The 12,170-nt window shown below is 49.3% G+C and overlaps 1 protein-coding gene across 1 annotated transcript; it reads left to right on the forward strand.

Annotated features, from left to right (window-relative positions):
• The first annotated feature begins 174 nt into the window (after positions 1–174).
• On the forward strand, positions 175–11,530 carry PDAP1 (PDGFA associated protein 1). The gene is made up of 6 exons (XM_050966609.1): positions 175–292; positions 6,706–6,797; positions 7,449–7,556; positions 8,031–8,152; positions 9,770–9,921; positions 10,737–11,530. Exons 1-6 carry the CDS (start codon positions 280–282, stop codon positions 10,793–10,795), a joined length of 546 nt encoding a protein of 181 aa, XP_050822566.1. The 5' UTR covers positions 175–279; the 3' UTR covers positions 10,796–11,530.
• The last annotated feature ends 640 nt before the right edge of the window (positions 11,531–12,170 follow it).

The following is a 12,170-nucleotide window of genomic DNA, read 5'->3' on the forward strand; positions in this document are numbered from 1 at the left end:
CTCACCCCCTCGCCCCGGGTGGTGGGTGCGGAAGGAAGGAGCAGGGACAGGCCTCCCCACTGGTGCCGTGGGTGAGGTGCAATGGGAAGGTAGCGGCTCGGTTTGCATTCAGGCAGTGCTGCGGATAGCCCGTGTGCTGGGGGCCTCGTGCTCCAGGGCCAGGCTTGGTGACTGGGCTGAGGAGGGAGCCGCGCGCTGGGGCTGCGGTTTGCGGCTTCCGCTTCCGGGTCGAGGGCCGGGGGACTCGCTGCAGCTGCTGCCGGAGCCGCCATCGCTGCTATGCCTAAAGGAGGTGAGAGAGGGGCGGCTGAGAGGAAACAGGCCCCAGGAACGGGGGGGCGGCCCAAGCCCTAAATCCCCGGGGGAGGGGTATAAGCCCCCCCGGAGCGGTGGGGTTTAGGGGGGTCCAAGGTTCCTGGGGAGGGGTATAAGCCCCCCCCGGAGCGGTGGGGTGGGGGGGCAAGCCCAAGGCTCCTGGGGGAGGGGTATAAGCCACCCCATGACTGGTGGGTTAAGGGCGGGCCCAAGCTCTAGGTCCCGGAGGGGAAGGGTATAAACCCCCCAGGAGCAGTGGGATTTGTGGAGGCAGGCCCTAGGTTCCTGGGGAAGGGGTAAGGTTGGGGGGGCAAGCCCTAGGTTCCTGGGGAAGGGGTAGGGCTGGGGGGGGGTTGGGGAGGCAAGCCCTAGGTTCCTGGGGAAGGGGTAAGGTTGGGGGGGGCAAGCCCTAGGTTCCTGGGGAAGAGGTAGGGTTGGGGGGGGCAAGCCCTAGGTTCCTGGGGAAGGGGTAGGGTTGGGGGGGGCAAGCCCTAGGTTCCTGGGGTTGGGGGGGGTGGGGGAGGCAAGCCCTAGGTTCCTGGGGTTGGGGGGGGGGGTTGGGGGAGGCAAGCCCTAGGTTCCTGGGGTTGGGGGGGGGGGTTGGGGGAGGCAAGCCCTAGGTTCCTGGGGTTGGGGGGGGGGTTGGGGGAGGCAAGCCCTAGGTTCCTGGGGTTGGGGGGGGGGTTGGGGGAGGCAAGCCCTAGGTTCCTGGGGGAGGGGGGGGGTTGGGGGAGGCAAGCCTTAGGTTCCTGGGGTTGGGGGGGGGGTTGGGGGAGGCAAGCCCTAGGTTCCTGGGGGAGGGGGGGGGGGGTTGGGGGAGGCAAGCCTTAGGTTCCTGGGGTTGGGGGGGGGTTGGGGGAGGCAAGCCTTAGGTTCCGGGGGTTGGGGGAGGCAAGCCCTAGGTTCCTGGGGTTGGGGGGGGGGTTGGGGGAGGCAAGCCTTAGGTTTCGGGGGTTGGGGGAGGCAAGCCTTAGGTTCCGGGGGTTGGGGGAGGCAAGCCTTAGGTTCCGGGGGTTGGGGGGGGGGGTTGGGGGAGGCAAGCCTTAGGTTCCTGGGGTTGGGGGAGGCAAGCCTTAGGTTCCTGGGGTTGGGGGAGGCAAGCCCTAGGTTCCTGGGGTTGGGGGAGGCAAGCCCTAGGTTCCTGGGGTTGGGGGAGGCAAGCCCTAGGTTCCTGGGGTTGGGGGAGGCAAGCCCTAGGTTCCTGGGGGAGGGGGAGGCAAGCCCTAGGTTCCTGGGGGAGGGGGAGGCAAGCCCTAGGTTCCTGGGGGAGGGGGAGGCAAGCCCTAGGTTCCTGGGGGAGGGGGAGGCAAGCCTTAGGTTCCTGGGGGAGGGGGAGGCAAGCCTTAGGTTCCTGGGGTTGGGGGAGGCAAGCCTTAGGTTCCTGGGGTTGGGGGAGGCAAGCCTTAGGTTCCTGGGGTTGGGGGGGGGGTTGGGGGAGGCAAGCCTTAGGTTCCTGGGGTTGGGGGAGGCAAGCCCTAGGTTCCTGGGGTTGGGGGAGGCAAGCCCTAGGTTCCTGGGGGAGGGGGGGGGGTTGGGGGAGGCAAGCCTTAGGTTCCTGGGGTTGGGGGAGGCAAGCCTTAGGTTCCTGGGGTTGGGGGGGGGTTGGGGGAGGCAAGCCTTAGGTTCCTGGGGTTGGGGGAGGCAAGCCCTAGGTTCCTGGGGTTGGGGGAGGCAAGCCCTAGGTTCCTGGGGGAGGGGGGGGGTTGGGGGAGGCAAGCCTTAGGTTCCGGGGGTTGGGGGAGGCAAGCCTTAGGTTCCGGGGGTTGGGGGAGGCAAGCCTTAGGTTCCTGGGGTTGGGGGGGGGTTGGGGGAGGCAAGCCCTAGGTTCCTGGGGTTGGGGGAGGCAAGCCCTAGGTTCCTGGGGTTGGGGGAGGCAAGCCCTAGGTTCCTGGGGTTGGGGGGGGGGCAAGCCCTAGGTTCCTGGGGGAGGGGGAGGGTTGGGGGGGGGCAAGCCCTAGGTTCCTGTGGGAGGGGTAGGGTTGGGGAGGCAAGCTCTTGGTTTCTGAGGGAGGGATATAAACCCCCCCCCCCCCCACGAGTGGTGGGTTAAGGGTGGGCCCAAGCCCTAGGTTCCTGTGGAGGTGTATAACCCTCCCCCCCCCCCGGAGCTGTGGGGTTAGGGGGGCAAGCCCAGAGTTCTTGGAGGAGGGGTATGAGCCCGCCCCCCGGAGCGGTGGGGTTGAGGGGGACAAGCCCTAGGTTCCTGGGGTAGGGATATAAGCCACCCCATGAATGGTGGGTTATGGGCGAGCCCAAGCTCTAGGTCCCATGGGGCGGGGTATAAGCCCCTCAGGAGTAGTGGGGTTTTTGCAGGCAAGCCTTAGGGCTCTGGGGAAGGGGTTTAAGCCCTACAACAGGGATAGGATCAAGGAGGGGGCAAGTCCTGAGTCCCTGGGGAAGGGGTATAAGCCCCCAGGAGTGACTGAGTTGAGAGGAAGATGCAGGCCCCCGGGCAATGGAGTGATGGGTTATGGAGAGATGCAAGCCCCAGTGGACTGATGGAAGGTTATGGGGAGTACAAGCTTGAAGCCCCTTTGGGTGATGAGAGAAGCATGAGGGGTCATAAGCCCCTGGGAACTAAGGGGTGTGTGCAAGTTGTAGGGGTACTGTGTGCAGGGGAAAAGTGGTGGGCCTGGTGGCCCTTAGCAGATCTAGTACAGGGTGAGGGGTTTTGTTCTGCACTGGGGAGTAGACTGGCATCTGTTGAGCATGGAGTGTATGATTAGTGCTGTAAGACTACATGAGGCACTGAGCTCACAAGCTAAATAAGGCACAGAATGCAGTTCATATGCACCCAATGTACTGACTGCTGGGGCCTGACTGACCGTTGTCAGACTGTAGAGAATACATTACCCCCCTCCACCTAGTCTTTAATATCATAAGTTTTGTTTGCCAGTTTTTTTATACAGGTTCTTTGATATCTTGATCTAGGCCAGACATCCTTCATACCAGTTTGTACTATATAAAACTATTGCTAGATAAGGAGAAGGCTCCAGACTTATTTGTGTGGATGCTCATAATTATTTTTGTAATGAAGGCTCAATAAATTCAGTTTTTTCTGTTCCAAGTTCATCACACAATTCTAAACATACCCCTCTCAAGTTTGTCTGGGCTTTGCAGGGTGAAATCCTGACCCCAATGAAATCAATGGGTGTTTTGCCATTGACTTCAGGGGGAGCCAGGGTTTTGCCTGCAGTGTTTGGTAGCAGATGTAAATTTAATCCTGTCAATAATTTAAAAAAAGAAAAACCCCAGCTGTGTATGTTACAAATACATCTTGCTTCAAAAGGATCCACTCAGTGAATGCTCTTCTCTTTTCTGTAATGTGTGTGTGTAATTTTTTATAATCTATGTTCTGTAAAAGAAATAGCGCTATTGAAGTAGCAGCTCATAATGTGTTGGGGGAGAAACCCTTTCTGCTGCGCTAATATGAGCTTGTCTGCTAATACAGAACAAGTAGTTTCTGAAGTACTTCTTGATCTCTGTTTAGAGGCTGTCAAAACCCGTTTTTTTTAAACTCATAGCTCCATAAAATTCTTCTAAGCTTAAATTCACATTCATAGTAATACTCTTATAAACTGAAATAAATATGTATTTAAAAACATGCCTATCTTAGGCTCTGTATGCCTTTACCATAATTTAAAAATATAATCATCTGTGGGTTTCAGAGTGCTTTGCAAAGGAGGATAAGACTCATTATCCCTATTTTACAGATGGGGAAACTGAGGCACAGAGGTGAAGTGACTTGCCCAACGTAATGCAGCAGGTCAGTGGCAGAGCTAGGAATAGAACTCAGGTTGCATGACTCACAGTCCAAAGCCCCTTGCAGTCCTACCTCCTTACCATGAGCAAAGGCCTTCCCTATGCCCTCCTTGATTAAATATCTGCATACTGATGTGACTCAAGTCTCATCTCATTCTAGCTGATGAGATGATAGTAAAAGTATTGAGCGGTACAGTACCTAATTCTTTGGTACAGGCTTGAATGTAGAATGGGTAAAGCTTAGAACTAATGAGCTTTGCTCTTCATATCTATTGCTTTTCACAACACCTAACGTGAAGACCAAAGGGTTACAGGCTAGTTTTATTTTTTTTAAAAATACATTGAAATCTGCTGTTATAAGCTGACCTTACACATAAAACAAATGCCTGAAAATGCATCTGCCAGACAAAGAGCCTAGTTACCCTGGTAGTATTATAGCAGATCATTGTTTTAGATCATGTAGCCCTTCATGGTGTAGAATAATGGATAAAGTTTACATCATAGTAGTTACTTTGTACATGTATCAGTTACTCCACACTTTTTTTTTAAATAAGTAATCAATTTTGAATTGTAATTCTACTCTGGCATCCCTATAAGCTGTGAGGAAAAAAAAGGTGGTTTAAATGGGTAGATAAGTCCTTTAATGTACAGCGCCATCTATCAATGGCTGCGGATACTGTAGTTGAAATCACAACTGAAAATCCATCATGTGCTTTTTTAAGGTGAAGTGAAGGCAGCACGCACATGTAAGTTCTTTGAGTGAATATCACCTTTCAAGGCCACTAGTGTACAGAACCTCACCTCTCATGTGAGAAAACATAGAAATACAGAGGTGAAGGGGCCATGAGGCTTCCTAAGATTTGTGGGGAGGTGGCTCATTGAGCTCCCTAAGATTGACTGGGAATTCTTTCTTCAAGCCTCTTGCTTTTTTCATTTCCCCCCTTCAGATCTTCTAAGAGCTGCATGTTCAAAGCTCCCTTCCTAGAGACATTAGAAAATCTGCAGTGATAAACAGTGTGAGGAAAGGGGGCGAGCGGGCAGGTATGTTGGAGCTGCTGAGCTATTGAGAGCCCTCCTCATGAACAGTTGTGCCTCCTGGCCTTGGTAGGTTCCTCAAGACGACACCACCCACACTCGCAGTAGGTGGCTCAGCTCTGATCAAGAAAACGGGGGTTGCCTGCCTCTGCTGGACTAACATACTAATGCTGTTGACAAACTTACCGCCCAAAAAGGGACAATTTTTTCATGAACATTTTCCAATTATTCAACCAGCTCAACAAATTAGGTTAGTTGGGCGCTACTGAACCTATGCAGGGGAGCTGACTGCTCTCCCCTCATACAGATCTCAGGAAGAGTGTGCCCTTGATCTCTCGCTCCTGACCCCTTCCCCCCAAGAGTACCTACTGACCTCAGGGAATAAAGTGGGAGGGAAGAGGTCAGAGAGATGTCCCATGGCTCCTGCCAATGGCCCTCCTGAGATCTGCAGGAGGAGAGAACCCCCTTGTGAACTGTTTGGCAAAAAAAAATTGCGAAGTACTTTTAGGGGTCAGATTGTACTTCGAGTTCTGTCTCTGCAGGGAAAAGGGTAGAGACTATTTAAAAATGAAAGCTCAGGTCTCCAGCAGTCCTTGGATGTCTTGTGCCAAGACCACTGGAGCTGCCATTCATCAGGAAACATTAATAGTTTCCGTGATTTCACATCAATCAATTAAAGTTTGGCGATAGGTATTAAAGTTTGGCGGTAGGTACCGAATCTCAGCAAGGGCAGTTCATCCAGGGAAACTGATTTCATCTCTCATTTTTCTGGGGGTGTGTGTAGGGGCAGTGGGCGGTCAGGAAAAAATCAGGGTTATAGTAGAAACTCACTTACAATTGCTGTCACTCCCTAGTGTTTCTGTGGCAGCATAGCTAGAGCGCAGCTCCTTGCTGTATAGTAAATGCAGAGTAAGGAGCGGTTGTGGGATTTATATTTGGTTGCCAACTCAGGAAGTGAATCAGAGGCAACTGTGGATGTGGATGGAAGGGGAAGGATGGTGTCATTCCACTATCTGAGCCCTTGGAAGCGTAATTCTCCTCATCCTTCTATAGCCTGACAGAACCGTGCTGCAATGCCTGAAGTCTATAGTAGCTGAGATGAGAACAGTAGTACCCACCTTGAGGAGTGGTGAGAACGTCCCTAGTGAACTACAGGAAAAATTGAAATTGATCAGAGCTTATATTTGCTAACATGATGTAGAGACTCTTATGGAGATGATGGGCTATGTTCTTTTCTGGTGATGCCAGGTATAAACTGGGCCCTCTCAAATACAGACCATTGGATTAGGTGGTCCGACTGGCGCAGGTTTCCCTAAGATCTGGAGGGATTAAGCTAAGTGCTGGGTGGTCTGAAAGTTTTTCTCTGAACCCGTTTGTGGTTCAATAACAGTTCTCTGTGTATTTATCTAAGGGCTCAAAATGCTTGACTAAGGTCGGTGAATTATTGGACTCCTTCTGTGTTCTTTTAGCTTTTACTGGAAGAAGAACTGGTCTGTGCTATGCACTACCACAGCCAGGAGAGAATGGGGGACAGGCTTCTGAGTGTGTGGAAACATCTCACTAAATCAGCTACTGACTTAATTTCTCATGCAGGTAGAAAAGGAGGCCACAAAGGCCGAGCAAGACAGTACACAAGCCCTGAAGAGATTGATGCACAGCTCCAAGCAGAAAAACAAAAGGCCAGGGTATGTGTTCTGTCTGGTCACGTGCTTAGCGAGATAAACTGCTGCTCTTATACTCAATTATTTTGCAGTTCATGAGCAAAGGCAGCTTAGAGTCAAGTGTTGTAAATCATTCTGTCACCTGAATTACAATATGTGGAAAAGCTTCTGTGTTGGGTTTGACAATCTGCTATTCTCCAGATTTTCTGTTGGTGACCTAGAGTTTTAGAGCTGGATCTAATTCATAGTAATGTTTGGGCAGTTTCTATCAAAATCAGAGGGACGTCAAGCACTTGAGACCAAAGTCAGAATGTGTCCCTTATTCTCTTCCTCTGTAGGAAGTAAAATGTGAAACATAGAATGCGGTGATCAAGTTACCTAGCAATGGATATCATATTGTATATAGAAAGCAGTGGAGTCTCTTATTGAGGACCCTGTTAATGCAGGTGATGTGAATAATGGGACACATTTAGGGGACAAAATGTATCTTGCTCTTGAATGCAATAAAAATAAAATCATTATAGGAGACATGCCGATAATACTGACATTCTCGGCCATGCAGTTGTATCCCTTGCCTATTAATGTTTTCACTGTGCCTGCTTCTTTTGAAGAGTCATTGATAGAGGTTGCAATTTCATCAATTTACATTTTTTCTTAATTCCTGTAAACTCATAGGAAGAGGAGGAGCAAGAAGAAGGGGGAGAAGGGGCAATAGGAGACCCCAGAAAAGAGAAGAAATCCTTAGATTCAGACGAGAGTGATGAAGATGACGAGGACTATCAGGTACCGTAATTCCCAATGCATTTAACGTAGATGAACACCCCACATTCTCAAGGCACAACCAACCTGCTAATCCTTGGTTTTTATTTTCCCCATGTATTTGTGGGCTCCTGAGCCCAGATTTATAAGGATGGTGGGATTTTTTAAAGTTAAACTTAGTGTGTGTCTCCTCCCAGTTAATCTTCACTCCATTACTAACCTGTTCATTGCTGTGCACTGAAGTGGAAGAAACTGAGGTGATAACTTTCACTATTAACAGTGGGGTTGAAAACACATGGTAAAGTAAAATATGATGTGGCAGCCAGGTATATTCCCTGGTAATAAGAATTTGTTTAGTATCTGTCTAGGTTTGGTTTCAGAGGTAATGACCACATGAGTGAACTTTCTCCACCAGGACACATGTGAAGAAGACTCATTGAGCATTGACAGTTACAGAACTCTTTGATAACATGCATGTCCTTTGTTTCTAAACTCCAGCAAAAGCGCAAAGGCGTGGAAGGGTTGATAGACATAGAGAATCCCAATCGAGTTGTTCAGACAGCCAAAAAAGTAACTCAGCTGGATCTGGATGGACCCAAGGAGCTGTCGCGGAGAGAGCGGTAACAATCCTCCTTCTCTCTTATAGCTTGGAGAGATGTGTGTGCTGTGTTTGTTCCTAGAATAACGTTCTGCCCTCTGCAATAGCCAAGCCATGTAGTGCCAGTAAATCTGACATGCTGGGAGGGGAGCTGATGTTTCAGTGAGGTCCTTTATTTATTTGAGCCCATTGTCACAGTAGGTGTGAAGATAATTATTAGGATTCACTTTGGATCCCAATTTCATGGGATAGGAACTTACATGGTTAAGTAGAGCGAGTCTATGTTGGTGGCTGCCATCCTTCATGTGTTAACTACTTATACTAAACAATCTGTCGTTAGCTGTGACACACTGAGCACCTTTCCCAGACCTGAAGAAGAGCTCTGTGTAAGCTTGGAAGCTTGTCTCTTTCACTAGCAGAAGTTGGTCCAGTAAAAGATATTGCCTCACCCACCTTGTCATCCTAAAGTCAGGCAGCTTTGTGAAACGCATTGAGATGGGCATAAATGTTTGTTCCTCTGATGATTATTATAATGATTATTAATTATTTGTTGTTAAGCACCTAGGAGCCCTAGTCATGGACGCTGGCTATCTAGTTTTCCTTTCTAAAAGCCTGATGTCAATAATCAGAAATAACTGCCCCTGTGCATTAGCACGTAGTGGCAGAAAAATACCATACCAAGGGTCACCGTGTTAGTTCCTGGTGTGGCAGGAGCCCTGGTATTGATGGGAGTGCGTTTTCCAGAGTCCTGGGGTCAGAATGAAGTGACTTGCCCCAGTGGACACTTAGATTTTGTTTTCAATCTTGAACTCAGTTGCCTTTTCACATGTGGGTTTTTAGAGAGAAAAGTGCGAGTTTGATTCAATACCGATTCCTAGAGCTGAAGGGCGGCTTGTGGGTAGGGCACTAGATGGGAAGCAGGAGGACTGTGCTCTGGTTTGACACTGTCCTGCTGTGGGATATTAGGCTAAGGCCTGGGCTACACCAGCGGGGGGGTTCAAACTAAGATACGCAACTTCAGCTACGTCGAAGTGTCTTAGTTTGACTTACCTGGCTGTCCTCACGGCGGTGAGTTGACTGCCGCAGCTCCCCCGTCGACTCTGCTTACTCCTCCTGCGGAGGTGAGGTACGGGCATCGATTCGTGGATTGATTTATCTTGTCCCAACGAGACGTGATAAATCGATCCCCGATACATCGAACATTACACAGCGGGTAGTATAGACGTACCCTAAGTCTCTTAACTCTTTGTGCCAGAGTTTTCCCTGGCACAGTGGGAACAGAAACAATCCCTAATTCACCGGGCTACTGTGAGGCACTTGGATGTGAGGATAATGCATGTTAGAAAGAAGCCTTTATTTAGGTGGCTTTTCAAGCCAGACACCATCTTCAGCATGGCTTTTCCCAAGCCCCATGACTGCTCTGAAAAGGATTTAAACTTTATTTTGATCTTCAGCCTCCTTGAATTGCTCGATCACTAACATGCTAATTAGAGATTGAAATGACTTTGCGCATTTGTGCTCCAAGATCAGAGATCGATGCTGCTTGAGATCATGTCTTCTCTTAATCCTCTTTCTAATACTAATGATACCTGTGTGTTAATTTGGCTACCATGATGACTAGTGTATTTCACTCAAACAGAGAAGAAATAGAGAAGCAGAAAGCAAAAGAAAGATACATGAAAATGCACCTAGCTGGTAAAACAGAACAGGCAAAGGCAGATCTCGCTCGACTAGCCATCATCCGGAAACAGAGGGAAGAAGCTGCCAAAAAGAAAGAGGAGGAAAGAAAAGGTAAGACTGTTACAGCTACAGTAATGGTTCTTCATTCCATCCACCCCAACTGTCCTCACCGACAGACGGACCTCCAGGAACTGTGATCTCAGTATCACAAGCGAAGTAGGCGTAGTTTTCCCTTTCTACCAGTGCTGTTACCGTGTGCTGTTAAACAGCTGTTCTGTTCAACACTAGAGTCAGCTGTATTTCATCCTCTGCTTTATGCTGCATCATAAAGTGGTAGATTAGTTAGGCAGTGAGAAGGCAAAGTAAGGAGGGAATTGCTCTCTACACCTACACTTCAGATGAACAGGCAAAGGTAGTGGATTTTTGTACATGTTCACACCAGCAGTTCAGTGAATTCCCTGCAAAAAGCTTGGATATTGTTCATCAGAATTACATATGGGCTGGGGCCTAAACGTCTCAGGGAATTGGTAATGGGATATAGAGCTTTGCACCTCTAGGTCACAGGCTGACCCTTAATTCAGCTGAAGTATCTTGTGAACCAAAGTGGGGATGGGGGTTTGGTCTCAGTCCGTTTCGCACTGCACAGATCTCTTCACAGCTGGCACCAATGATTGAGGCCGGGGTCAGAATGGACCGTAGAGATGGCATTCTCCTTTCACTCTGGATGTGGGCCCACCAGGACTTTTAGCATCTAAGCAGGGGGGTGGCAGAGGGACACTTGCTAAGCTGTTGTCCGTGCTATGCATGTGGTGTGGCTAAATGGAGCTCTGTCTCTAGGGCCACCGAGACAGCACCAATTCCCCATGGTCATCTGGAAACATTGACAAGTCTCTCTCTTTTCTTTCTCCCCGCCCTGACTCCAACAGCAAAAGATGACGCGTCTGTGGCAGGCAAAAGACTGCAATCACTATCCCTTAACAAATAAGCACAGGACATGCAGGAGGAAGAATTCCAGGGAACTCTGCCTGGTGCCTGCCAGGAACTCTGCCATGTTGCATACCACATGGGGTGTACTGCAACATCGAAGTCAAATTCACCTCCAAGAGACACTGACAGTGTGTTCGTCTTCATCTTGGCACAGAATTCCATTTTGGGTTGGGGGGGCAGCTGCTACCTTCGGGGCAGAACCGTGCTGAACAACACTTCTCTGTGTAACAGTTTGGAAACCTGAATGTTTTTGCTGTTTTTAGGACTAAGAACACATTAGGGGCAGGGTGGGGGAGCAAGGTGGGAGGGCAAATGCTTCATATATTAGATCGCAAAACTTAGATTTTCTGTCAGCTTGGGGGTGGGGCATGGGGTCGGTAATCTTGATGAAAACCCAAAGGTTGGGGTGGTGTATCGTAAGGACCCACTTCTGCAAACAGTCTGTGAAACTGAGCTGCAGAGTGTTGTGAGAATAGTCTGGAAGCCTAACTTCATGGCTGTTTTTCTGGAGTGCTGTTCATTCCCATTTCACCCTCGACCCCCCACCCTTTTCCCTCCTTTTTTCTCTCCTCTGACTAGGGATAGTGTCAGTTTTTAACCACATCATCCTTTATTTAAAGCAAAGCCTTCATTGATTGTACCAACACCCAGGTAAAAAGGAAAATTCAATAAATTAAAAACAAACCAACCCAAACTTGTATATTTGGCTGATTAAAATTTAAATTATCGTAAATGCTTTGCGTTTGTCTTTTGTGCATGTCAGCATGAAATCTCATGGGCACCGGGTGTGCCTCTGCAGGGTTTCCAGTTACAGCAACTTGTGGGAGATGCCCCGTACCTGTGAGCTGTGATGGTGGCTTGCTATTTCATGTCTGTTTTGCTCTGCTTTCCTGGCACTTTCTGCCACTTGCACTGTCAAAATGGAGCCTATAGGACAAGTCTGACTGGAGCATCTGGACTATACTGACAGCTACAGCCTGAAGGTAATGTTGCTTTCCCTGCTTGGACCTGCTGGACATCTCAATCTCCTCTACACACACAATTGGCTAGTGGCAGGGGATAATTGTCCTCTAACTTCTTCCAATCCATGTCCTCTTCAGTGTGGATAGAGCTAACCCTGGACTGTTACACCTTGCAGAGGTGGGGGGGTTAGTGTGAGGTTTCTGGGAGGAGGGAAAAGGCGTATTTATCATGAAAAGCTCTGACTTGAATGTTTATAGAGGGAGTCAATGTATCTGTAAAGGTTTGATCAGTGTCTGATAATCTGATCTACACCAAGTCTCCCTTGTTAAACACCTGTCTCATAAGTGTGTCTCAGAACTGCCTATGATCACACACACACTGGGGATGTAAACTCCCAACAATCAAAAATG

This window comes from Gopherus flavomarginatus, chromosome 9, assembly GCF_025201925.1.
Source record: "Gopherus flavomarginatus isolate rGopFla2 chromosome 9, rGopFla2.mat.asm, whole genome shotgun sequence".
NCBI classification, from domain to species: domain Eukaryota; kingdom Metazoa; phylum Chordata; order Testudines; family Testudinidae; genus Gopherus; species Gopherus flavomarginatus.